The 25,767-nt window shown below is 43.6% G+C and overlaps 1 protein-coding gene across 2 annotated transcripts in view; it reads left to right on the top strand.

Annotated features, from left to right (window-relative positions):
• The window catches only part of LOC139239486 (uncharacterized), a 38,841-nt gene extending 14,314 nt beyond the window's left edge, over positions 1–24,527 (top strand). For both annotated transcript variants that reach the window (XM_070868279.1, XM_070868271.1), the window contains 3 exons: positions 2,917–3,075; positions 19,642–19,732; positions 23,897–24,527. In XM_070868279.1, the coding sequence (XP_070724380.1) occupies positions 2,917–3,075; positions 19,642–19,732; positions 23,897–24,068 (422 nt within the window). In that variant the 3' untranslated portion in view covers positions 24,069–24,527. The remainder of the gene's footprint in view (positions 1–2,916; positions 3,076–19,641; positions 19,733–23,896) is intronic.
• Positions 24,528–25,767: the final 1,240 nt, after the last annotated feature.

The following is a 25,767-nucleotide window of genomic DNA, read 5'->3' as shown; positions in this document are numbered from 1 at the left end:
CTTGGTTTGCTTTCTATGGCCTTATTAATGTGTGTTGCTACTTTTAGTGCCTTGTGACTGTATACCCCTAGATCCCTTTGCGCCTCTACCGTATTCAGACTCATTATCCAAGCAGTATATGGTCTCACTTATCTGTGAAATTAAGTTGCCAATTACATGCCCATTCTGCAAGTTTATTAATGTCTTCTTGTATTTTGTTGCATTCTTCCTTTGTGTTAACTGTACCCCCAATTTGGTGGTGTCTGCAAATTTTGAAATTGTACTTCTGATTCTTGAATCCAAATCGTTAATGTATATTGGTCCCAGCACCAATCCCTGCGGGATACCACTTTCTACCTTTGGCCAGTCTGAGTAGCTACCCTTAATCCATACACTCTGTTTTCTGTTTTGTAGCCAGCTTGCTATCCATTCTGCCACCTGTCTGTTGACTCCACATGCTCTAACCTTATTCATGAGTCTACAATGTGGTACCTTATCAAAGGCTTTTGAAAATCCAAATATATTACATCTATTGCATTACCCTTATCTACTCTTTTTGTTATTTCTCCAAAGAATTCAAAAAGTTGGTTAATCATGACCTTCCCCTTTTAAATCCGTGCTGACTTCTCTATTATATTTTCAGTTTCTAGATGTTTTTCAATTACATCTTTGAGTAAGGATTCCATTATCATTCCTACCACCGATGTTAAGCTAACTGGTCTATAGTTCCCTGGGCTACTTCTACCTCCCTTTTTAAATATAGGAATCACATTAGCTGTCTGCCAGTCGTCTGGCACTATTCCCTTTTCTAATGATTTTATATACATATATATATGTGTGTAATAGTGCCTCTGCTATTTCTTCCCTAACTTTTAATATGCGTGGGTACAATCCATCCGGACCAGGGGTTTTATCCTCTCTAAGTTTGATTAGTTTATCAATTATCTTCCCCTTTCTATCTTAAATGTCTATTTGTTTTTTGTTCTCTTCTAATGTAATCCCCATCTTGCTAGTCTCCCTGGTAAGTACTGAAGCAAAACAATTCTTCAATATTTCTGCCACTTCACTGTCATTAGCTGTGAATTTATCTGTGCATCCTTTAGAGGCTCTATCCAACATTCCCTCTCAGCTGCATGACCATGCTGGTCCTGCCCATTCCAGGACTGGCTTTTCCCATTAAATTTTGCACATGTGTGAATCTGCGAATGGGCCGCACAACCCAAATAAATTAGAGGGAACTTATCGCTATCCTGATTTTTTTTGTTATTTATGTGTCTGTAAAATACTTTACTATTGCTTTTTATCTGCCATGATAATTTAATTTCTTTGCTTTCCTAAGTTTCTTTGACTTCTTTCCTAACCTCTTATTCACTTTTGTCATCCTCTCCTTTATTGCCTATGTACTAGAGTATGCCTTCTTTAGTTTCAATTTTACCCTTATGTCTTTATTCATCGATGGTGTTTGTTCTGTTTTCTTTAGAGGAATACATTTTTTCTAAATTATTGATCACCGTTTTAAATGTTTCCCATTGCTGTTCTATCGCTTTGTCAACATTTTTTTCCAGTTTACCTTCCCATGTTCCACTCTCATCCCCTCAAAACTAGCTCTTTTCTAATCTACTACCTGGTCTTTGTATTACTTATGTCTTTCTCAAACATTATTTTAAACCTTATTATGTTGTGATCACTATTACCTTGATGTTCCCCTACGCTTACTTCTCTTGTTTGTTCTGGTTCATTTCCAATTACTAGATCCAGCAGTGATGCCTTTCTGGTTGGGCTTCGTACGTACTGGGTGAGAAAGGAGTCCTATACTCACTGTAAAATCTCCATTCCCTTTTCCCCTTTCCTTACCTCTTCTTGCCAATTTATGAAGGGATAGTTATGTCAAGTTAAAAAAATGATGATATGAAAAACATCTCTCTTGTTATTTTTGATCTGAACATAAAGTCATATTTCACTGAGTCTGATTTTCATCTCACTCCCGCTCCGTTTATCGGCAGGAAGTAGGAACAGGGCAGTAGCGAGATATAAATCACAGAACAAAACTTCCTGCACACTTCCTGCCACCTTCACACCCGCTGAAATTTTGGAGGGGGTTTCAAAAACGTGGCCAGCATTCCCACCCAAAAAAAGTGAAAGCCTCATTAATTTATTTAAAGCGGGCTTCTAAGATGTAATTCAGACCCTGATGCAGTTTTGGTCTTCCAACGGGTGGAGTGCACACTGCGCATGCTCCACCCAGTAGAACTGAACATCAAATGGCTTAACCAGTGCTCGTTAAATGGACTGTTGCAAGCCGCAAGTAAATCTTTTAAATTCTGTTAGTGGCCAGAAGGAGTGTGAATACTCCTATTGGCCCCACAAAATTCATTGTTCTCGCTGCCAGTTTCTCCATTCCCCCTCCCCTTAAGGTGTGTCTGCCAGCTGGGATCTATGGAGGAACCGCTAGATTTTATGCTCCCCCATCCCACCCATGCACTGCCCGATCAGTGAGTTGTCTGTCAGCAGCTCACCAGGTTTATTATAATAGGGCCCAATCACCAAAATCGATCATGTCTACTGCCAAAGGTATCGAGCAGGCGGTGTGATCGCTCCGCTCACCTGAAGTTCGCCCAAAACCAGAAATCGCCCCCTCTCCGTGCTATCATCCCTTTTAGTTCCAACACTTTGAGAAACGAAGAAGTAGTTTTTCATCTTCAGTACTTGACCATGAAGCATTGCCTCGGTGCAGTGCCGAAAGTAAAATCGGACAGGGTAGATTGCATTCTCATAATGGAGACAGCCCAATTTTCCATCTATTTAAATAGGAGTGCAACCCTTTGCACCTAATTTTGCTCCCTGTGCTATGCCCAAATGGGTCTTTAAGCCAAGGCAGTAAAGATAAAGATTTGGATCACTGTTGATGTAATCTGATGTTTACTCTCTTTATTTCAGGTAATCATATTGAAGTTTCAGAAGCCCAGACAGAAAATGTTGAAAAATCAACAAACATCCCTGTGACTAATTATGTCTCTGACTCTTCCGACCCTACTTTTGAAAACATCACATACTCTAAAGAAAATGATAAAACAGTGAGATTCAAATTCACTGATGGTAAGACAATGATTTGCTTTCGGAAAATATGTGCTTTCAGGAAATGGCATTAATACTTAGACACAATGGACCTTAAAATGGCGTACTTCCAGCATAGATTGGCAGTGGAAATAGTAACAAATCAGTTGGGACTTGGATAAGTACATTAGAACATAAGAAATAAGAACAAGAGTCGGCCATATGGCCCCTCAAGCCTGCTCCGCCATTCAATAAGATCATGGCTGATCTGATCATGGACTCAGCTCCACTTCCCTGCCTGCTCCCCATTACCCCTTATCCCCTTATTGTTTAAGAAACTGTCTATTTCTGTCTTAAATTTATTCAATGTCCCAGCTTCCACAGCTCTCTGAGGCAGCAAACTCCACAGATTTACAACCCTCTGAGAAAAGAAATTTCTCCTCATCTCTGTTTTAAATGGGCGATCCCTTATTCTAAGATCATGCCCTCTAGTTCTAGTCTCCCCGATCAGTGGAAACATCCTCTCTGAATCCATCTTGTCAAGCCCCCTCATAATCTTATACGTTTCGATAATATCACCTCTCATTCTTCTGAATTCCAATGAATAGAGGCCCAACCTACTTAACCTTTCCTCATAAATCAACCCCCTCATCCCCAGAATCAACCTAGTGAACCTTCTCTCAACTGCCTCCAAAGCAAGTATATCCTTTTGTAAATATGGAAACCAAAACTGCATGCAGTATTCCAGGTGTGGCCTCACCAATACCTTATATAGCTGTAGCAAGAATTCCCTGCTTTTATACTCCATCCTCTTTGCAATAAAGGCCAAGATACCATTGGCCTTCCTGATCACTTGCTGTACCTGCATACTATCCTTTTGTGTTTCATGCACAAGTACCCCCAGGTCCCGCTGTACTGCGGCACTTTGAAATCTTTCTCCATTTAAATAATAACTTGCTCTTTGATTTTTTTCTGCCAAAGTGCATGACCTCTCACTTTCCAACATTATACTCCATCTGCCAAATTTTTGCCCACTCACTTAGCCTGTCTATGTCCTTTTGCAGATTTTTTGTGTCCTCCTCACACATTGCTTTTCCTGCCATCTTTGTATTGTCAGCAAACTTGGCCAAGTTACACTCGGTCCCTTCCTCCAAGTCGTTAATATAGATTGTAAATAGTTGGTGTCCCAGCACTGATCCCTGCGGCACCCCACTAGTTACTGATTGCCAACCAGAGAATGAACTATTTATCCCGACTCTCTGTTCTCTGTTAGTTAGCCAATCCTTTATCCATGTTAATATATTACCCCCAACCCCGTGAACTTTTATTTTGTGCAGTAATCTTTTATGTGGCACCTTGTTAAATGCCTTCTGGAAGTCTAAATACACCACATCCACTGATTCCCCTTTATCCACCCTGTTCGTTACATCCTCAAAGAACTCCAGCAAATTTGTCAAACATGACTTCCCCTTCATAAATCCATGCTGACTCTGCCTGACCGAATTTTGCTTTTCCAAATGTCCTGCTACTGCTTCTTTAATAATGGACTCCAACATTTTCCCAACCACAGATGTAGGCTAACTGGTCTATAGTTTCCTGCTTTTTGTCTGCAGGAAACTAAGTTTCCATCGAGACCTGTTTGGGTCAAATCCTTTTTCCATCCCAAACATAAGCCCATGATGTAGGAATGGCGGGACTGGAGACTGGGAATTTCTTCAGTCCCTACCTCTCTAACACCGAGTGACCTGGACGTCAGGACATACCTGGTGTCATCTCAGCAGTGGATGTGTTGCCTACCAAGGTTTCATGGAGTCCTGGCCTGAAAACCCCTAGAAACTAGATTATTACCTGATTGGATTGGCCATCCTATAAAGTGGGATGGGGGAAATCCATCTGTGTGCCAGCACTTTTTGGGGTTGGGGGCAGGGGGAAGCGAGGGGAGCCTGTAGCGGCTTCCACCAAGCAGCCCACTCGGATTCATGTTTCCCACCCACCACCCTCAGGCACAAGCATCCACCCCTACCATGTTGATAAGGTGACCGCTCCTAACCCTGTATGGAGCCAGAAGCAGAGATTACCACCACCAGCGGAGCACACCGTGCAAATTCAGGGTCAGTGCATTTATGGCTTTTTAAAAATGGTGCCTAAATAATTGTGGGAACAGAAGTGCTTTCAATAATTCTACTGTTATTGATGTTCTATTTCACAAATTCAGAGGCCAGTCATCCTGTGTTGCCTTGCATACTTCCTAGCGGAATTTAGATCGGTTTATGAGTAGGGCTGGTGTCTGCTCCCTCAACTATGAAAGGTGACTAGTCTGAGAGAGGGACAAGAAAGAATAGAAATAATGAAAAAAATTACAAAGATGGTAATGGAAAGAGAGAAAAGTAGGGGGAGTAAGCAATAAACTAGGAAATCATAAAATAAAGTGACAAAAAAAACTGATACAAAATTAAAGCACACACAGTAAGAAATTAACATATAGATACAATTAAAGACAGAAAAATTGGAAAATATCTGATCCTAATTAGGCAAGGCTATAGTCTCTTCCTCCACATCGTACATTCCTCCAGTGACTCTGTCATGTCCTGCCCTTCACTTCCTGTTCCCAATCACTGCTTCTTGCTTTTCCTTCCAATTGTCTGGCTGCATGACTGCTACCAGAGCAGCCATCCAAGTTCATCTCTTCCACCCCTCTTCTATGAGATCATTAAAAAATTGCACGGAATAAAATAATTTAGTTAGAGCAATAAAATCAAATGGACTAATTATAAAAGGGAAGATACTAGCGAAGGTAAGACATTTAGAACATAGGGCAGGAGAAACATCTTTGCACAGAGTTATGAGGCTGTGGAATTCACTTCCACGGTTTGTGGTTGAGGCAGAAACAATATCAACATTGGATTGGATAGGTGGATGAAGGAAAAAGAGTGGAAGAGATATGTGAACAGGGCGGGTAAATGTGATTAGGACTATTTATTTGTGTGGATTGGTTGGGCCGAATGGCCTTTTGTAACTTCTATGTATTTTTATGTAAATTATTTAGACTTTATGTTTAAAGTGAAAATCTGACATTACATTTTGTACTTTTCACTTAGTATTTTAACTTTAAGTCGAAAATTGTAATAGAAATTTTGATTTATCTTTTTCTGAACTCTCACTTTCCTATCTATATATATCATAGAATCATAGAAATTTACAGCACGGAAGGAGGCCATTTTGGCCCATCGTGTTCGTGCCAGCCAATAAGAGGCTATCCAGCCTAATCCCACTTTCCAGCTATAGGTCCATAGCCCTGCAGGTTGTAGCACTTCAAGTGCAAATCCAAGTACTTTTTAAATGTGGTGAAGGTTTCTGCTTCTACCACCCATTCAGGCAGTGAGTTCCAGACCCTCACAACCCTCTGGGTGAAGAAATTTCCCCATAATCCCCTCTAAATCTTCTACCAATTACTTTAAATTTATGCCCCCTGGTTGTTGACCCCTCTGCAAATGGAAATAGGCCCTTTCTATTCAATATATCTAGGCCCCTCATAATTTTATGGACGCGCTTATTTGTGCTGTGAAAATGGACATGCTCCACCCTTTGTATATGATTGGTCCCCTTGGAAGATAAGTCACACCCTGAAGTTTCACTGGAACCGCCCATCCCAAGGTCTCACTGACTTTGCAAATTGTAAGTCTTCCTGACTTCCTGAAGCGACAGAGGACATAGAAACATAGAAACATAGAAAATAGGTGCAGGAGCAGGCCATTCAGCCCTTCTAGCCTGCACCGCCATTCAATGAGTTCATGGCTGAACATGAAACTTCAGTACCCCCTTCCTACTTTCTCGCCATACCCCTTGATCCCCCGAGTAGTAAGGACTTCATCCAACTCCCATTTGAATATATTTAGTGAATTGGCCTCAACTACTTTCTGTGGTAGAGAATTTCACAGGTTCACCACTCTCTGGGTGAAGAAGTTTCTCCTCATCTCGGTCCTAAATGGCTTACCCCTTATCCTTAGACTGTGATCCCTGGTTCTGGACTTCTCCAACATTGGGAACATTCTTCCTGCATCTACTTGTCTAAACCCGTCAGAATTTTAAACGTTTCTATGAGGTCCCCTCTCATTCTTCTGAACTCCAGTGAATACAAGCACAGTTGATCCAGTCTTTCTTGATAGGTCAGTCCCACCATCCCGGGAATCAGTCTGGTGAATCTTCGCTGCACTCCCTCAATAGCAAGAATGTCCTTCCTCAAGTTAGGAGACCAAAACTGTACACAATACTCCAGGTGTGGCCTCAGCAAGGCCCTGTACAACTGTAGCAACACCTCCCTGCCCCTGTACTCAAATCCCCTCGCTATGAAGGCCAACATGCCATTTGCTTTCTTAACCGCCTGCTGTACCTGCATGCCAACCTTCAATGACTGATGTACCATGACACCCAGGTCTCGTTGCACCTTCCCTTTTCCTAATCTGTCACCATTCAGATAATAGTCTGTCTCTCTGTTTTTACCACCAAAGTGGATAACCTCACATTTATCCACATTATACTTCATCTGCCATTCATTTGCCCACTCACCTAACCTATCCAAGTCACTCTGCAGCCTCATAGCATCCACCTCGCAGCTCACACTGCCACCCAACTTAGTGTCATCCGCAAATTTGGAGATACTGCATTTAATCCCCTCATCTAAATCATTAATGTACAATGTAAACAGCTGGGGCCCCAGCACAGAACCTTGCGGTACCCCACTAGTCATTGCCTGCCATTCTGAAAAGTACCCATTTACTCCTACTCTTTGCTTCCTGTCTGACATCCAGTTCTCAATCCATGTCAGCACACTACCCCCAATCCCATGTGCTTTAACTTTGCACATTAATCTCTTGTGTGGGACCTTGTCGAAAGCCTTCTGAAAGTCCAAATATACCACATCAACTGGTTCTCCTTTGTCCACTTTACTGGAAACATCCTCAAAAAATTCCAGAAGATTTGTCAAGCATGATTTCCCTTTCACAAATCCATGCTGACTTGGACCTATCATGTCACCATTTTCCAAATGCGCTGCCAAGACATCCTTAATAATTGATTCCATCATTTTACCCACTACTGAGGTCAGGCTGACCGGTCTATAATTCCCTGTTTTCTCTCTCCCTCCTTTTTTAAAAAGTGGGGTTACATTGGCTACCCTCCACTCGATAGGAACTGATCCAGAGTCAATGGAATGTTGGAAAATGACTGTCAATGCATCCGCTATTTCCAAGGCCACCTCCTTAAGTACTCTGGGATGCAGTCCATCAGGCCCTGGGGATTTATCGGCCTTCAATCCCATCAATTTCCCCAACACAATTTCCCGACTAATAAAGATTTCCCTCAGTTCCTCCTCCTTACTAGACCCTCTGACCCATTTTATATCCGGAAGGTTGTTTGTGTCCTCCTTAGAGGACAGGGCTCCCCAGAAGACACATCCCCAGAAGACAGTTTGCTGATGATACAAAGATGGGTGGGAAAGCAAATTGTGAAGAGGACACAAAAAATCTGCAAAAGGATATAGACAGGCTTAGTGAGTGGGCAAAAATTTGGCAGATGGAATATAATGCGGGAAAATGTGAGGTTATCCACTTTGGCAGATAAAATAGAAAAGCAAATTATTATTTAAATGAAGAAAAATTGCAAAGTGGTGCAGTACAGAGGGACCTGGGAGCCCTTGTGCATGAAACACAAAAAGTTAGTATGCAGGCACAGCAAATAATCAGGCATGCACAGCAAATAATCAGGAAGGCAAATGGAATGTTGACCTTTATTGCAAGGGGGATAGAGTATAAAAGCAGAGAAGTCCTGCTACAACTGTACAGGGTATTGGTAAGGCCAAAGCTAGAGTACTGCGTACAGTTTTGGTCTCCGAATTTAAGGAAGGATATACTTGCATTCAAGGCTGTTCAGAGAAGGTTCACTAGATTGATTCCAGAGATGAGGGGGTTGACTTATGCAGATAGGTTGATGTCATGCATGTACTTTTGGGATCACTAGCCACTAGATGGCGTCACTGTTGGAGGCCATTGGACTGCACGCATGTGTGTGCAGCCCAAGTATAAAAGGCCAGCCATTTTGTATATTAGTCACTTTGGGCCTTAATAAAGCAGAGCCAAGGTCATACCTCTTGGAGTTAAACAGTATTCAGTCTAACAGTTATTGCATACATAACATTTGGCGACGAGGCAACAAGAACCCTTGCATGCAAAAATGAGCATTGTTGGAGCGATTTGTGGAAGGAGAAGATTGGGCAGACTTTGTAAGTCGTTTGAGCCAGTTCTTCATCGCCAACAAAATGAAGGAGGTCAGCAACGCAGCTCGGCGCCGGGCGGTGTTCCTCGCGGTTTGCGGTCCAAAAATTTATGGTCAGATAAAGAATCTGCTCCTGCCTGTGAGTCAAACAGAGAAGACGTATGAAGAATTGTGTACACTGGTACAGGACCATCTAAAGCCAGACGAAGGCATCATCATCCGAGATACAGGTTTTACATGCACGTTCGCTCAGAGGGCCAGAAGGGGACGGAATTCGTTGCCGACTTGAGACGTCTAGTGGGACCGTGTAAATTCGGGGCTGTGTTGGCAGACATGCTGCGGGACTTCTTTGAAATCGGCATCAACCACGAGGTGATCCTGCATAAACTACTGGTGGCGGAGACGTTGGACTTGAACAGGGCCATCAGGATCGCTCAGTCATACATAGAAGTCTAAAGCAGATATCAATGAAAAATTGAAACTCGGCAAGTACTGAAAATATGATTCATTCGGCGTTCGGCAGAGCGGCACAAAGCAGGGCCTACCCAATTGCGTACGCGAAACCTGTGGCTGCCCAAAGTCCGCCAGTGGGAATGCATCAGATTTCTCCATGTTGGCGTTGTGGGGGAAATCACTGGCATCAGCAGTGCCGATTTAAGCAATATAGTTGCAAAGGCTGTCTGAGAGTGGGGCATCTCCAGCGCAAGTGTCCGCAGATGAGCAAGCGTGTTGCAACACACCATGTGGAGGATGATGATACGCAATCCGAGATACAGAGAAGGAAGTGTATGGACTGTACTCGTTCCTAACTAAGAGCAAACTGATAATGATCAACGTGAAATTTAATGGGGTGCCGGTATCGATGGAACTGGACACGGGGGCGAGTCAATCAATAATGAGCCAGAGGGCATTTGACAAGCTGTGGGATACTAAGGCTCTGAGGCCCAGGCTGAGTCCAGTCAATGCCAAGTACACCAAAGAACTCATAAAAGTGATTGGCAATGCCACAATTCAAGTGTCATATGACGGTGCGGTTCACGAGTTACCGCTATGGAATGTCCCACACAATGGCCCACCGCTGTTCGGCAGGAACTGGCTTGAAAAAATCAGATGCGATCGGAACGACATCAAGGCATTGTCGCCGGAGAAAGATACATGTGTCCAAGTACTGAGCAAGTTTCCCTCGCTGTTTGAACCAGGCATCGGCAACTTCACAGGAGCCAAGGTACAGATCCACGTGCACTCAGATGCAAGACCCGACCATCATAAAACACGGGCAGTTCCATATATGATGAGGGAGAAAGTCGAAATTGAACTGGACAGACTCCAGCATGAAGGGATCATATCACCGGTCGAATTTAATGAATGGGCCAGCCCCTTTGTTCCTGTGCTGAAAAGTGATGGCACAGTCAGAATCTGTGGAGACTGCAAGGATACGATCATCAGGGTTTTGAAACAGGATCAGTACCCATTACCAAAGGCTGATGACTTGTTTGCAACGCTAGCGGGGGGGGAGGGGGGGGGGAGTCGTTCACCAAACTGGACTTGACGTCGGCCTACATGACACAAAAGCTGGTCGAGACGTCGAAGAAACTTACGTGCATTAACACGCTTAAAGGTCTGTTTATTTATCACACGTGCCATCTTGGAATTCGCTCGGCTGCAGCAATATTTCTGAGGAACATGGAGAGTCTACTGAGGTCCATTCACAGAACCGTCGTGTTCCAAGATGACATCCTGATCACAGGTCGTGACTCCGAGGGACATCTGAACAACCTGGAAGAGGTTCTACATCGTCTGGACAAAGTGGGACTCAGACTGAAATGCTCAAAGTGCGTCTTCATGGCACCAGAGGTCGAATTCCTCGGGAGGAAAATTGCTGCTGACGGCATCAGGCCCATGGACGCGAAAACCAAGGCCATCAAGAATGCACCCAAGACGCAGAATGTGACAGAGCTGCATTCATTCCTGGGTCTACTCAACTACTTCAGTAACTTCTTACCTAAATTGCGCACCTTATTAGAACCACTGCACATGCTGCTAAGAAAAGGCAACAACTGGGTGTGGGGTGCGTCTCAAGACAGAGCTTTTGAGAAAGCCACTAATCTGCTTTGCTCTAAAAAGCTACTGATATATTATGACCCATGTAAATGTTTACTATTTGCCTGTGATACTTCGTCATATGGAATTGGTTGCATACTCCAACAAGCTAATGAGTCAGGTAAACTTCAACCAGTCGCATATGCTTCAAAAGGTTTGTCTAAAGCGGAAAGAGCCTACATCCTGGTAGCGAAAGAAGCACTAGCCTGTGTGTATGGGGTTAAAACGAGTGCGTTGGAGAGGCGGGAGATCGCTGAGGCCGGCCTATAAAAGGCCCAATGCGGCGGCAGTTCGGGGAGTGCGATGGAGAGGCGCGGCTTGTGCAGCTGCAACGGGGTGAGAAGGCAAAAAAGAAGTAGAAAGAAATCGAAAGGTGACGTCACAACTAAGGGGGTAAGTTATTGGCTGGTGATTGGTAAGTAGCTTTTCTTTTTCTTTTCTATTTCAGTAAGTAACCTTTAGCCTTGTTGTTCCCAAATCAAGTTAATCTAGAGGTTAAGTCATGGCAGGAGAGCTCGGACATGTGTTATGCTCCTCCTGTACCATGTGGGAAATCAGGGACGCCTCTGGTGGCCCTGACGACTACGTGTGCGGGAAGTGTATCCACCTCCAGCTCCTGACGGACCGCGTTGCGGAATTGGAGCTGCGGGTGGATTCACTCTGGAGCATCCACGATGCTGAGAATGATGTGAATAGCACGTTTAGTGAGTTGGTCTTACCACAGGTAAAGGGTCCACAGCTAGATAGGGAATGGAAGACCAACAGGAAGAGCAGTGCAAGGAAGGTAGTGCAGGGATCCCCTGCGGTCATCCCCCTGCAAAACAGATACACCGCTTTGAGTACTATTGGGGGGGATGACTCATCAGGGGGGAGCAACAGCAGCCAAGTTCATGGCACCGCAGCTGGCTCTGCTGCACAGGAGGGCAGGAAAAAGAGTGGGAGAGCAATAGTGATAGGGGATTCGATTGTAAGGGGAATAGATAGGCGTTTCTGCGGCCGCAACCGAGACTCCAGGATGGTATGTTGCCTCCCTGGTGCAAGGGTCAAGGATGTCTCAGAGCGGGTGCAGGACATTCTGAAAATGGAGGGTGAACAGCCAGTTGTCATGGTACACATAGGTACCATCGATATTGGTAAAAAACGGGATGAGGTCCTACGCGATGAATTTAAGGAGCTCGGAGTTAAATTAAAAAGTAGGACCTTAAAAGTAGTAATCTCAGGATTGCTATCAGTGCCACGTGCTAATCGGAGTAGGAATCGCAGGATAGCTCAGATGAATACGTGGCTTGAGCAGAAGGGAGGGATTCAAATTCCTGGGACATTGGAACCGGTGCTGGGGGAGGTGGGACCAGTACAAACCGGACGGTCTGCACCTGGGCAGGACCAGAACCAATGTCCGAGGGGGAGTGTTTGCTAGTGCTGTTTGGGAGGAGTTAAACTAATATGGTAGGGGGATGGGAACCTATGCAGGAGACAGAGGGGAATAAAATGGAGACAGAAGCAAAAAATAGAAAGGAGAAGAGTAAAAGTGGAGGGCAGAGAAACCCAAGGCAAAAAACAAAAAGGGGCACTTTACAGCAGAATTCTAAAGGGTCAAAGTGTGTTAAAAAGACAAGCCTGAAGGCGCTGTGCCTCAATGCGAGGAGTATTCGGAACAAGGTGGACGAATTAACTGCGCAGATAGCAGTTAACGGATACGATGTGGTTGGCATCACGGAGACATGGCTCCAGGGTGACCAAGGCTGGGAACTCAACATCCAGGATACTCAGCATTTAGGAAGGATAGACAGAGAGGAAAAGGAGACGGGGTGGCGTTGCTGGTTAAAAAGGAAATTAATGTAATAGTAAGGAAAGACATTGGCTTGGATGATGTGGAATCGGTATGGGTGGAACTGCAGAATACCAAAGGGCAGAAAACGCTAGTGGGAGTTGTGTACAGGCCACCAAATAGTAGTAGAGAGGTTGGGGACAGCATCAAAGAAGAAATAAGGGATGTGTGCAATACAGGTACAGCAGTTATCATGGGCGACTTTAATTGACATATAGATTGGGCTAACCAAACTGGCAGCAATGCGGTGGAGGAGGATTTCTTGGAGTGTATTAGAGATGGTTTTCTTGACCAATATGTCGAGGAACTAACTAGAGAGCTGGCCATCCTAGACTGGGTGATGTGTAACGAGAAGGGACTAATTAGCAATCTTGTTGTGCGAGGCCCCTTGGGGATGAGTGGCCATAATATGGTAGAATTCTTCATTAAGATGGAGAGTGACACAGTTAATTCAGAAACTAGGGTCCTTAACTTCGATGGCATGAGGCGCAAATTGGCTAGAATAGACTGGCAAATGTTACTTAAAGGGTTGACGGTGGATAGGCAATAGCAAACATTTATAGATCACATGGATGAACTTCAACAGTTGTACATCCCTGTCTGGAGTAAAAATAAAACAGGGAAGATGGCTCAACCGTGGCTAACAAGGAAAATTAAGGATAGTGTTAGATCCAAGGACGAGGCATATAAATTGGCCAGAAAAAGCAGCAAACCTGAGGACTGGGAGAAATTTAGAATTCAGCAGAGGAGGACAAAGGGTTTCATTAGGAGGGGGAAAATAGAGTACGAGAGGAAGCTTGCCGTGATCATAAATATAATAAGAACATAAGAACATAAGAATTAGGAACAGTAGTAAGCCATCTAGCCCCTCGAGCCTGCTCCGCCATTCAACAAGATCATGGCTGATCTGGCTGTGGACTCAGCTCCACTTACCCGCTCGCTTCCCGTAACCCTTAATTCCCTTATTGGTTAAAAATCTATCTATCTGTGATTTGAATACATTCAATGAGCTAGCCTCAACTGAATCCTTGGGCAGAGAATTCCACAGATTCACAACCCTCTGGGAGAAGAAATTACTTCTCAACTTGGTTTTAAATTGGCTCCCCCGTATTTTGAGGCTGTGCCCCCTAGTTCTAGTCTCCCCGACCAGTGGAAACAACCTTTCTGCCTCTATCTTGTCTGCAAAAACTGACTGCAAAAGCTTCTATAGATATGTGAAGAGAAAAAGATTAGTAAAGACGAACGTAGGTCCCTTGCAGTCGGACTCAGGTGAATTTATAATGGGGAACAAAGCAACGGCAGACCAATTGAACAAATATTTTGGTTCTTTCTTCACGAAGGAAGACACAAATAACCTTCTGGATGTACTAGGGGATCGGGGGTCTAGTGAGAAGGAGGAACTGAAGGATATCCTTATAAGGCGGGAAATTGTGTTCGGGAAATTGATGGGATTGAAGGCCGATAAATCCCCGGGGCCTGATAGTCTGCATCCCAGAGTACTTAAAGAGGTGGCCCTAGAAATAGTGGATGCATTGGTGATCATTTTCCAACAGTCTATCGACTCTGGATCAGTTCCTATGGACTGGAAGGTAGCAAATGTAACACCACTTTTGAAAAAGGAGGGAAAGAGAAAATGGGTAATTATAGACCGGTTAGTCTGAGATCAGTAGTGGGGAAAATGTTGGAGTCAATTATTAAGGATGAAACAGCAGCGCATTTGGAGAGCAGTGACAGGATCGGTCCAAGTCAGCATGGATTTGTGAAAGGGAAATCATGCTTGATAAATCTTCTGGAATTTTTTGAGGATGTAACTAGTAGCGTGGACAAGGGAGCACCAGTGGATGTGGTGTATTTGGACTTTCAAAAGGCATTTGACAAGGTCCCACATAAGAGATTGGTGTGTAAAATCAAAGCACATGGTTTTGGGGGTAATGTACTGGCGTGGATAGAGAATTGGTTGACAGACAGGAAGCAGAGAGTCGGGATAAGCGGGTCCTTTTCGGAATGGGAGGCAGTGACTAGTGGAGTGCCACAGGGCTCAGTGCTGGGACCCCAGCTCTTTACATTATACATTAATGATTTGGATGAAAGAATTGAGTGTAATATCTCCAAGTTTGCAGATGACACTAAACTGGGTGGTGGTGTGAGCTGTGAGGAGGATGCTAAGAGGCTGCAGGGTGATTTGGACAGGTTGGGTGAGTGGGCAAATGCATGGCAGATGCAGTATAATGTGAATAAATGTGAGATTATCCACTTTGGTGGCAGAAACACAAGGGCAGTGTATTATCTGAACGGTGGCAGATTAGGAAAAGGGGAGGTGCAACGAGACCTGGGTGTCATGATTCATCAGTCATTGAAAGTTGGCATGCAGTTGCAGCAGGCGGTGAAGAAGGCAAATGGCATGTTGGCCTTCATAGCTAGGGGATTTGAGTATAGGAGCAAGGAGGTCTTACTGCAATTGTACAGGGCCTTGGTGAGGCCTCACCTGGAATATTGTGTTCACTTTTGGTCTCCTAATCTGAGGAAGGACGTTCTTGCTATTGAGGGAGTGCAGTGAAGGTTCACCAGACTGATTCCAGGGATGGCTGGACTGACAAATGAGGAGAGACTGGATCAACTGGGCCTTTATACACTGGAGTTTAGAAGGATGAGAGGGGATCTCATAGAAACGTATAAGATTCTGACGGGACGGGATAGGTTAGATGCGGGAACAATGTTCCCGATGTTGGGGAAGTCCAGAACCAGGGGACACAGTCTTAGAATAAGGGGTAGGCCATTCAGGACTGAGATGAGGAGGAACTTCTTCACTCAGAGAGTTGTTAACCTGTGGAATTCCCTACCGCAGAGAGTCGTTGATGCCAGTTCATTGGATATATTCAAGAGGGAGTTAGACATAGCCCTTACGGCTAAAGGGATCAAGGGGTATGGAGAGAAAACGGGAAAGGGGTACTGAGGTGAATGATCAGCCATGATCATATTGAATGGTGGTGCAGGCTCGAAGGGCCGAATGGCCTACTCCTGCACCTATTTTCTATGTTTCTATGTTTCTGTGATGCATCAGTACCTGTTTGTTCTTCAGTTCGAACTGGAGACAGATCACAAGCCGCTCATTTCAATGTTCTCTGAAAACAATAGCATCAATATCAATGTGTCATTATCCGCTTATGATTATGTAATTCGCCATAGACCTGGCACCGAGAATTGTGCCGATGCTTTGAGCCGGAGGTGGAAACGCCACAACTGGTGGACCTATTGTTAGTTATGGATGCTTTTAAGAATGAAGGAATCCCTGTCACGGCTCAACAAGTTAAGACCTGGACCAGCCAGGACCCGATTTTATCGGTGGTGAAGAGTTGCATCCTCAAAGGTGATTGATCTACCATACACGTGTGAGGAGACCAAAGCTTACATTCGTCACAAAGACAAACTGTCTATTCAGTCAGATTGTATACTGTGGGGCAATCGTGTTGTTATACCCAAGAAAAGGAGAGAAAAATTTGTACGTGAGCTACATAGCACACATCCCCGCACTGTAATGATGAAAGCATTCGCCAGGTCTCATGTATGGTGGCCGGGAATTGACTCTGAGCTGGAATCATGTGTGCATTAGTGCAACACTTGCATGCAGCTCAGCAAAGCACCAGTGGAATCGCCGCTGAGTCTGTGGTCGTGGCCGTCCAGACCATGGTCCAGGATCCACATAGACTTTACAGGTCCCTTCCTGAGGAAGATGTTTTTAGTTGTAGTGGATGCATATTCGAAATGGATAGAGTGTATAATCATGTCATCCAGCACATCCACAGCTACCATTGAGAATCTCAGTGTCATGTTCGTGACACATGGTCTGCCTGACATTGTTGTTAGTGACAACGGATCGTGCTTCACCAGTCAGGAGTTTCAAGAGGTCATGAAACTCAATGGTGTCAAATATGTAAGGTCAGCACCATTCAAACCTGCATCCAATGGGCAAGCAGAACTTGCTGTCCAAATTATAAAGCAGAGTATGAAGCGAGTAACCCAAGGGTCACTGCAGACCCGCTTGTCATGCATACTGCTTAGTTACAGGACAAGACCACACACGCTTACCGAGGTCTCGCCTGCTGAACTAATGATGAAGCGAGGTCTTAAGACAAGCTATCTCTTGTACACCCTGACTTGAATAATCATGTTGAATATAGAAGACAAAGTCAGCAAGGGTATCACGATCGCACAGCTCTGTCTCGCGATATTTCTGCGAATTATCCTGTATATATTCTGAATTATGGTCAGGGTCCCAAGTGGATCACTGGTACTGTCATGGTCAAGGAGGGCAACAGAGTATTTATTGTCAAGCTCAAAAATGGACAAACATGCAGGAAACATATGGATCAGACAAAGCTGCGGCACACAGACAAACCAGAACAGTCCGAGGAAGAGACAATCGACAACCAACCAACATATTCCCAGTTATCAGAGGACTCGGTGGTCATCAGTGAATCGGGATTTTCAAACACTGACATGTTCAATGAAAATGGACTTTCAATCCCTGACATGGCCATTGCCACACCCATCAGGTCAGCCACCCAGCCACCAGTCACAACAGACTCTGAACACTCACCCAAGGCTGGAGTTGAACTGAGATTGTCAACCCAGGAGCGTAAAACACCAGACCGCCTCAATTTGTAAAAGACTGTGTTAATATCTCAGAGGGGGGTATTGTCATGTATGTACTTTTGGGATCACTAACCACTAGATGGCGTCACTGTTGGAAGCCATTGGGCTGCACGCACGTGTGTGCAGCCAAGTATAAAAGGCCAGCCATTTTGTATATTAGTCACTTTGGGCCTTAATAAAGCAGAGCCAAGGTCGTACCTCTTGGAGTTAAACAGTACTCAGTCTAACAGTTATTACATACACAACAGTTGAGTAGGTTGGGCCTATGCACATTGCAGTTCAGAAGAATGAGAGCTGATCTTATCGAAATATATAAGATATTGAGGGGGCTCGACAAGGTGGATGCAGAGAGGATGTTTCCACTCATAGGGGACATAATCTCAGAATAAGGAGCTAAAAATAGGGGACATAATCTCAGAATAAGGAGCCACCCATTTAAAACTGAGATGAGGAATGTCTTCTCTCAGAGGGTTGTAAATCTATGGAATTCTCTGCCCAGGAGAGCTGTGGAGGCTGGGTTATTGAGTATATTTAAGACAGAGATAGACAGTTTCTTAACTGGTAAGGGAATAAGGGGTTATGGGGAGCAGGCAGGAAAGTGGACCTGAGTCCATGATCGGATCAGCAATGATCGTACTAAATGGCGGAGCAGGCTCGAGGGGCCGTATGGCCTACTCCTGCTCCTATTTTTTATGTTCTTATATTCTTATAATATACTGGCCATCGTGTCTGCGCCAGCCAACAAGAAGCTGTCCAGTCTAATCCCACTTACCAGCTCTAGGTAATGCGGTGACCAGAACTGCAAGCAGTACTCTAGCTGTGGCCTAACTAGTGTTTTATACAGTTGAAGCATAACCATCCTGCTCTTGTATTCTATGCCTCGGCGAATAAAGGCAAGTATTCCATATGCCTTCTTAACCACCTTATCCACCTGGCCTGCTACCTTCAAGGATCTGTGTACATATCTCCAAGGTCCCTTTGTTCCTCTACACTTCTCAGTGTCCTACCATTTAATGTGTATACCCTTTCCTTGTTAGCCCTCCCCAAATGCATTACCTCACACTTCTCCAGATTAAGTTCCATTTGCCACCGTTCTGCCCACCTGACCAATTAATTGATATCTTCCTGCAGTCTGCAACTTTCTTCTTCATTATCAACCACACAGTCGATTTTAGTATCATCTGTAAACTTCTTAATCATACCCCCTATATTCAAGTCTCGATCATTGACTTATACCACAAAAAGCAAGGGACCCAGTACTGAGCCCTGTGGAACCCCACTGGAAGCATCCTTCCAGTCACAAAAACACCCATCAACCATTACCCTCTGCTTCCTACCTCTGAGCCAATTTTGGATCCAACTTGCCAGTTTGCCCTGGATCACGTGGGCTTTTACTTTTGTGATTAGTCTGCCATGAAATCCATATACACATATGCATGACTGTTAAGAAGGTGATATCTGTCATGAATAAGATTAAAAAAGCATTTGTTCACATATGGACAGGTTTCCCTGAAAATTAGTGACAGTTCAGGTAGGTGTCTATTGCTTAGGTGTTCAGCCACCTAAGGACTCATTTTAAGAGCGGAATCAAGCCTTCCTCAATTCCAAGGGACTGCCAATGATGATGATGTAAACTCTCCTCAGAGATTGCCTCACTGTGCACTTGCTAATCAATTGATATTTTCTATAATCCAGTGGATAGAGTGCTCCTAAAATTATATAGGTATTACTAATATAATATATCTCTGTCCTTTAAGGAACTACTTGGAAAATTGCCACGCTGGTTCTGGGTGCGATCGCATTGATTCTAGGACTAATTATACTGATCCTGAATATCACTCATAATAAGTAAGTGTGAAAACATTAATGGTGAATCTTGTTATTAAAGAGTATCCTTTGCACTTTTGCATAAATTGTCGACTTGGATTAAAGACAAATATCAGTCATGTGTAATTAGTTTGTCGACCGGTTAAATGTCTCTGTGCTAATGATAATGCAACATCTCAGAAAAAGGTGGTGCAGTCTATCCCTAACTATCATTGTTCAACCACAGTACTAAGTGGCATGCTAGCCAAATTTCAGTTTGTCCTCTAAAATAGTTACATCTCAAAACAACTGTATTGGTTGAAAGGCTAAATTTATAAATTATTTATTTATGCAAAACTAAATTTATGAGTGGAGGCGGTTGAAAATTAAGGTAATTAAAGACTTGCTTTCACCAAACTCGGGCCCAATGAAAACAAAAGGAGGTGAGAAAATAGCGTTTTCCCGGTGCCCTGTCTAATATTTATCCCTCAACCAACTTCACTAAAACAGATCTTGTCATTTATCTTATTGCTCGTTTGTGGGACTTTGCTGTGTACATTTTGGCAGCTGTGTTTTCCTATAATGTTGACTACATGTCAAAAGTAATTCATTGGCTGTGAAGCACTTTTGAATGTCCTGAGGATGTGAAAAGCACTATTTAAATGTAAGTTTTTTCATTCTTTCTGGAAAAGATTTAAGAAAGGGAGAGGAAGTTTTCTTTTATTTAAAAAAAAATAGAAATGCTAAATAATTCAATCTTGTGAAATGACCGTGGGCATTTTCTATTCAGTTCCGAATGTGTGGGGGGCCATGGCACAAAGCTGCTCCTGATTTGGCACCATCTGACTTTGCACTTCCGGTGGCGAGCTTCACCCATTTAGAGTACATGTTGAAATTCTCCTTCACAGTGCACTTGATTTTCTGACCATCATGTGTATCCAAACTGACATGAGTAGTAAATTTATGATTTTCTGATCCGAGCACAGAGCTTTTCTGTTGGGAGTGCATATCAGGAATACAGGCCGTGCTCCCCATGAATTTTCTGTTTACTATTGATAGAAAGTCATGGGAATGCGCACCCAAATTCTTTATATACCCCTCCCCCATAATATCTGTCCCAGGAGGACAGATTTATAAAATTACTGGAAAACTTCCATCTTCCAGCACTAACACTTGTACAGCATTCCTAATCTAAAAGCCCATTCTAATGGTACAGGATACATTTCAGCATTTAATGCATTTTGCATAAAGGAGCAATTCATTTCTATTCCAATCACCCCAACTGAGGATTGGAAATCTTCCAGTGGTACAGAATAAAACTCTGATCTCCACAAATAGAGTAGAATAGATGCAGGAGGCAAAGAAATGGCTCAATCAGCAGTCTGCCAAGCCGTGTGGGGAGGACATGTGACTCTGTGTAGGGAAGTTTCACATCTTGTAGCATTGTTTCCTCATATCTATATTCTCCTTGAGTACTTTACAACTGACCCAATATAAGACATTTTGTCCTCTTGTGAAGGTAAGATACAAAAGCAAAGATCTGTCACTTGTAGTTGTTAAGAAACTCAGCACAAACCATAGTTAATCAATACTTTTTGAGTCAAAATTAAATGAAAGGAATTTAAAGCATCTGAAAATAATAGGCTTGCCCTGGATTATATCATTCTTTTGCCACTGATTCCTATGTAGCCGGAAAATCATTTCAGATTAATGTTTGTGAATAACACCAGGATTACCTACCACATGATGTTAATACCTTTTCTTGGTAAATAGAATTATATTAACTTCTGCTTTTCTTTTTTCTATTTTTGTGTAAAAAAAACATTTTTGCTTAAATGTGAGTGTTTGGTACTGAGCAACCCGGACCAGGAAGATTCTAGGGCCAATTTTAACCCTGCTCACCCAGCAGAAACTGGTTGTTAGGGCAGTTAAAATGCCTGTAGTGACTCACCCCACCCCCACCTGATCCCACTGCCTTACGTAGGTTGCAATTTTAACCTGCTGTTTTGGCATCAGTGGGACACCCATCAGAAGATAGCAGGGTCCTTCTTTAATTATGCTGATCGGACTCTGATTACCTCATCAGGGCCTGACTTCAATGTTGATCCGCAGACTGCACAGGTCAGCTGACATGATTTTCTCACCTGGCGGCAACTGTTGCCGGGCCAACAAAATGGAGCTACACTAGTGAGACCAGCTGTGAAAGATGCAATATCCAGTTTAGATCACAAGGTCGTCCAATTGTTATACCCCCAGACCATGCTATCATATAATTAGACATTGGGCAGCATGGGCACATCCCTAAACATAAGATGCACATACTGCTTACAGGAGTGACCAGCATCACTGTACCCAGAAGCATATCTATGATATACCCAAAACTTGGAACAGGAAGGTAGGCAGTTTCTTTCCTCATTTTAATTTGATTTCTTCTTTTAATCATAGAATCATAGAAATTTACAGCACAGAAGGAGGCCATTCCGCACCAGCCAACAAAGAGCTATCCAACCTAACCCCACTTTCCAGCTCTTGGTCCGTAGCCCTGTAGGTTACGGCACTTCAAGTGCACATCTAAGTACTTTTTAAATGTGGTGAGGGTTTCTGCCTCTATCACCCTTTCAGGCAGTGGGTTCCAGACCTTCACCACCCTCTGGGTGAAGAAATTTCCCCTCAAATCCCCTCTAATCCTTCTACCAATTACTTTAAATCTGTGCCTCTTAGCTGTTGACCCCTCTGCTAAGGGAAATATGTCCACCCTATCCACTCTATCTAAGCCCCTCATAATTTTATACACCTCAATAAGGTTTCCCCTCAGCCTCCTCTGTTCCAAAGAAAACAATCCAGTCTATTCAATCTTTCCTCATAGCTAAAATTCTCCAGTCCCGGCAACATCCTCGTAAATCTCCTCTGTACCCTCTCCAGTGCAATCACATCTTTCCTGTAATGTGGTGACCAGAACTGCACGCAGTATTCTAGCTGTGGCCTGACTAGTGTTTTATACAGTTCAAGCATAACCTCCCTGCTCTTGTATTCTATGCCTTGGCTAATAAAAACAATTATTCCGTATGCCTTCTTAACCACCTTATCTACCTGGCCTGCTACCTTCAGGGATCTGTGGACCTGCACTCCAAGGTCCCTTTGTTCCTCTACACTTTTCAGTGTCCTACCATTTAATGTGTATTCCCTTGCCTTGTTAACCCTCCCAAAATGCATTACCTCACATTTATCCAGATTGAATTCCATTTGCCACTGTTTTGCCCACCTGACCTATTGATATCTTCTTGCAGTCCGCAGCTTTCTTCTTCATTATCAACCACACAGCCGATTTTAGTATCATCTGCAAATTTCTTAATCATACCCCCTGCATTCAAGTCTAGATCATTGATATATTCCACAAAAAGATTGTTGAATTTTGATAGCAAACAAAGTCTCTTTGAGGCAAAAAGGGAGGTAGAAGGGCAGTAGGTTGAGAATCAGAAGGCCTCTGGCCTCTTGCAACCTGCTTTTGGAGAAAGCAAGTGGAAGTGGAGAGGATAACTGGATAGAGGGTTAAGGGTGAGGTGAATGACGGTGGAACAAGGGAGAGTGATGATACAGGAATTGAGCAGATAGTTCACAGAATAAATCGAGGTAGTGATGGGAGTGATAGGAAGTGAAGTGGTAGCGGGAAGATGAAGGGGTAGGGTAAGTGATATGAGCGAGAGAGTATAGAGAAGCATGAATCAGTGGTGAATGGATGGTAAGGGAGCTGACGAGGACCACATTTTCTCTAAAGCTGCATCCCAAGTGCAGCCTTCAGCCGTTAGTGGCTTCTTTTACCCACCACACCATGACATACCATCCACCACCTCCTATGCCGCGACTTGAAGAAGAACAAGGAGTTCTCCTGAGGTTCCAGCAACAGGCTTCCCTCAACCAGATTTTGTTTTGATGAAGGAAAACACTGCATACAATAAACTTTTTTTTTACAGACTGGAGGTTGAATGTTGTTTATTTCCCACTGTTATAAACAGGATTTGGTACATGATTAGTTGAAATTTTAAATTTTAAGAAGAGGGTAATCTGTTTTTAACTTTGTAATTTTAATCAATTTAATTGTAGATTTTAAGGCACAAGTGGTAAAGCTTTACCTTAACCATGTAATGAACTCAAACCATATTTATCAATAATACTGTTAAGCATGTGTGTCTTGACTTCTCTTAACAGTAAAAAGAAGTTAAGTGCTGGAATTGTTGCTGACTCAGCAGATGAAAAAACATCCTTGACAACGGGACTCAAACTCCAACATGATGCTTCTCGCTCCCCATCTTTAAGACATGGAGAAATACTGATTGAATGGAAAGATGGCAAGATAACACCTCTTTTTGACAACAATTAAGATGGCAACTGTTATGTTGTTGGACCAGACCTGCCAACTATGGTGAAGTACAGCCTCATTCTACAGTATCGATATTGTGTGCCCTGACAGTGGGTTAGATACTGCAGAATGAGGCCATTATTTCACTTTTGGGGGGTGGGGTGAAAATAGCCTGTTCTGCAAGTCTGCCTGTCACTCTGGGAGAACGGACTGTTTTCCATGATTTTAGTTCTTTGCAAAATAACCCTGTAGAAGATCTCAGAATTATGGGGTTGAATTTCACGTAACCGCATCCGTCGGGTGGGAAGGAGGGTGGCGCGGCCAACCCGTTGGAAGTGGTCTAAGGCCAGAACCATTTTCATGGTTTTGGCCTCATTAGCTTTTCCTCAGTGAGCTGTTAGCACTTTTGGAGCAGCCTGCTGACTGGAAGGAGTGGGAAATCTGGCGGCTCCACTGCGGAGCCCAGCCAGTCCAAGTAATTTAAAGGGGGGGGAGGGGGAGGGGTTAATGTGTTGGGGTGAGCTGTGGAGGGCGGAAGTTGATTTTTGTGGGGCCAGGAAGAGCTTTAATGCTGCTCCTGATCTTACAAAAATCATTTAATAGGATGATAGAAACTTACAGCACAGAAGGAGGCCATTCGGCCCATCGTACCTGTGGCGTTCAGGAGCCTGGGCGCTGTCTGCAGGTACCGGGAGGCCTCGGCTCGGCATGACCTCCCGTGGTTCGGAAAATTCTCTGTTCCGGCACCAGTCAGGTCCCAAAGGTGCCAGACCAGAGAGGTCCAACCTGTAATTGAATCCTTACACTTTCTTTTAACTTTAATGTTTGACCAGCAAATCAATTTAACTATCCTCAATCTCAATATAAATGCAGAAGGGCCATGAAAAAAATAGCAAAGCCTTTATGATGTCAGCCTTGGCTCAGTGGTAGTACTCTCGCCTCAGACTCTAAAGGTTGCGAGTTCAAGTCCCACTCCAGAGTCTTGAGCGCATAATCTAGACTGATACTTCAGTGCAGTACTGAAGAAGTGCGGTACTTTCAGATAAGACATTAATACAAGATCCTATCTGCCCTCCCAGATGCGCTATAAGACTGTGGGAGTAAACAAAGAGGAGCAGAGGATTTCTCTTGGTGTGTTGGCCAGTATTTATATCTCAATCAACACCACTAAAACATTATCTGGTAATTTTTCTCATTACTGTATGAGGGACCTTGGCTGCTGCATTTTCCTACATTACGGCAGTGGCTATACGTCTGTCCATATTTGGGAAGATGTTATAAACAATTGACATGACCTCCACCAGAAAATTGTGGAAATCCACCAGACCAGCTCCCTGCTTGATTTATCTTCTCCGCCAATCCAGGTTACAATGAATGGAAATAGATGGAAACTCGTGGGGTGTGCACAAGTGAATTCCCAATATATACTCCCAGCATACACATTTCCATTATTTTGGATATATGCTGGTTTGGAAATATTATAGTAATGTGTCATCCATGCCCTTGCAAGTTAACCCTATTTCCTGTAGAGTCCATGGTCCATGCACGGATGTAATAGCCTGATTATTGTTTTTGTTATTGTATCTGGCCTGACAATTGTAGAGTGTGAGTAAAATGAACAGTTTTTCTTTTATTCTGTATACATAATTAATTAGGATTTCTAATAATTGAATTAAACTATGCTTATTCAACACAGGATTAAATTACTTTATCTGTGTTT

The sequence above is a fragment of the Pristiophorus japonicus genome, chromosome 2 (assembly GCF_044704955.1).
Source record: "Pristiophorus japonicus isolate sPriJap1 chromosome 2, sPriJap1.hap1, whole genome shotgun sequence".
In the NCBI taxonomy this organism is placed as follows: Eukaryota; Metazoa; Chordata; class Chondrichthyes; family Pristiophoridae; genus Pristiophorus; species Pristiophorus japonicus.
This window is presented reverse-complemented; position numbering and strand designations above follow the sequence as displayed.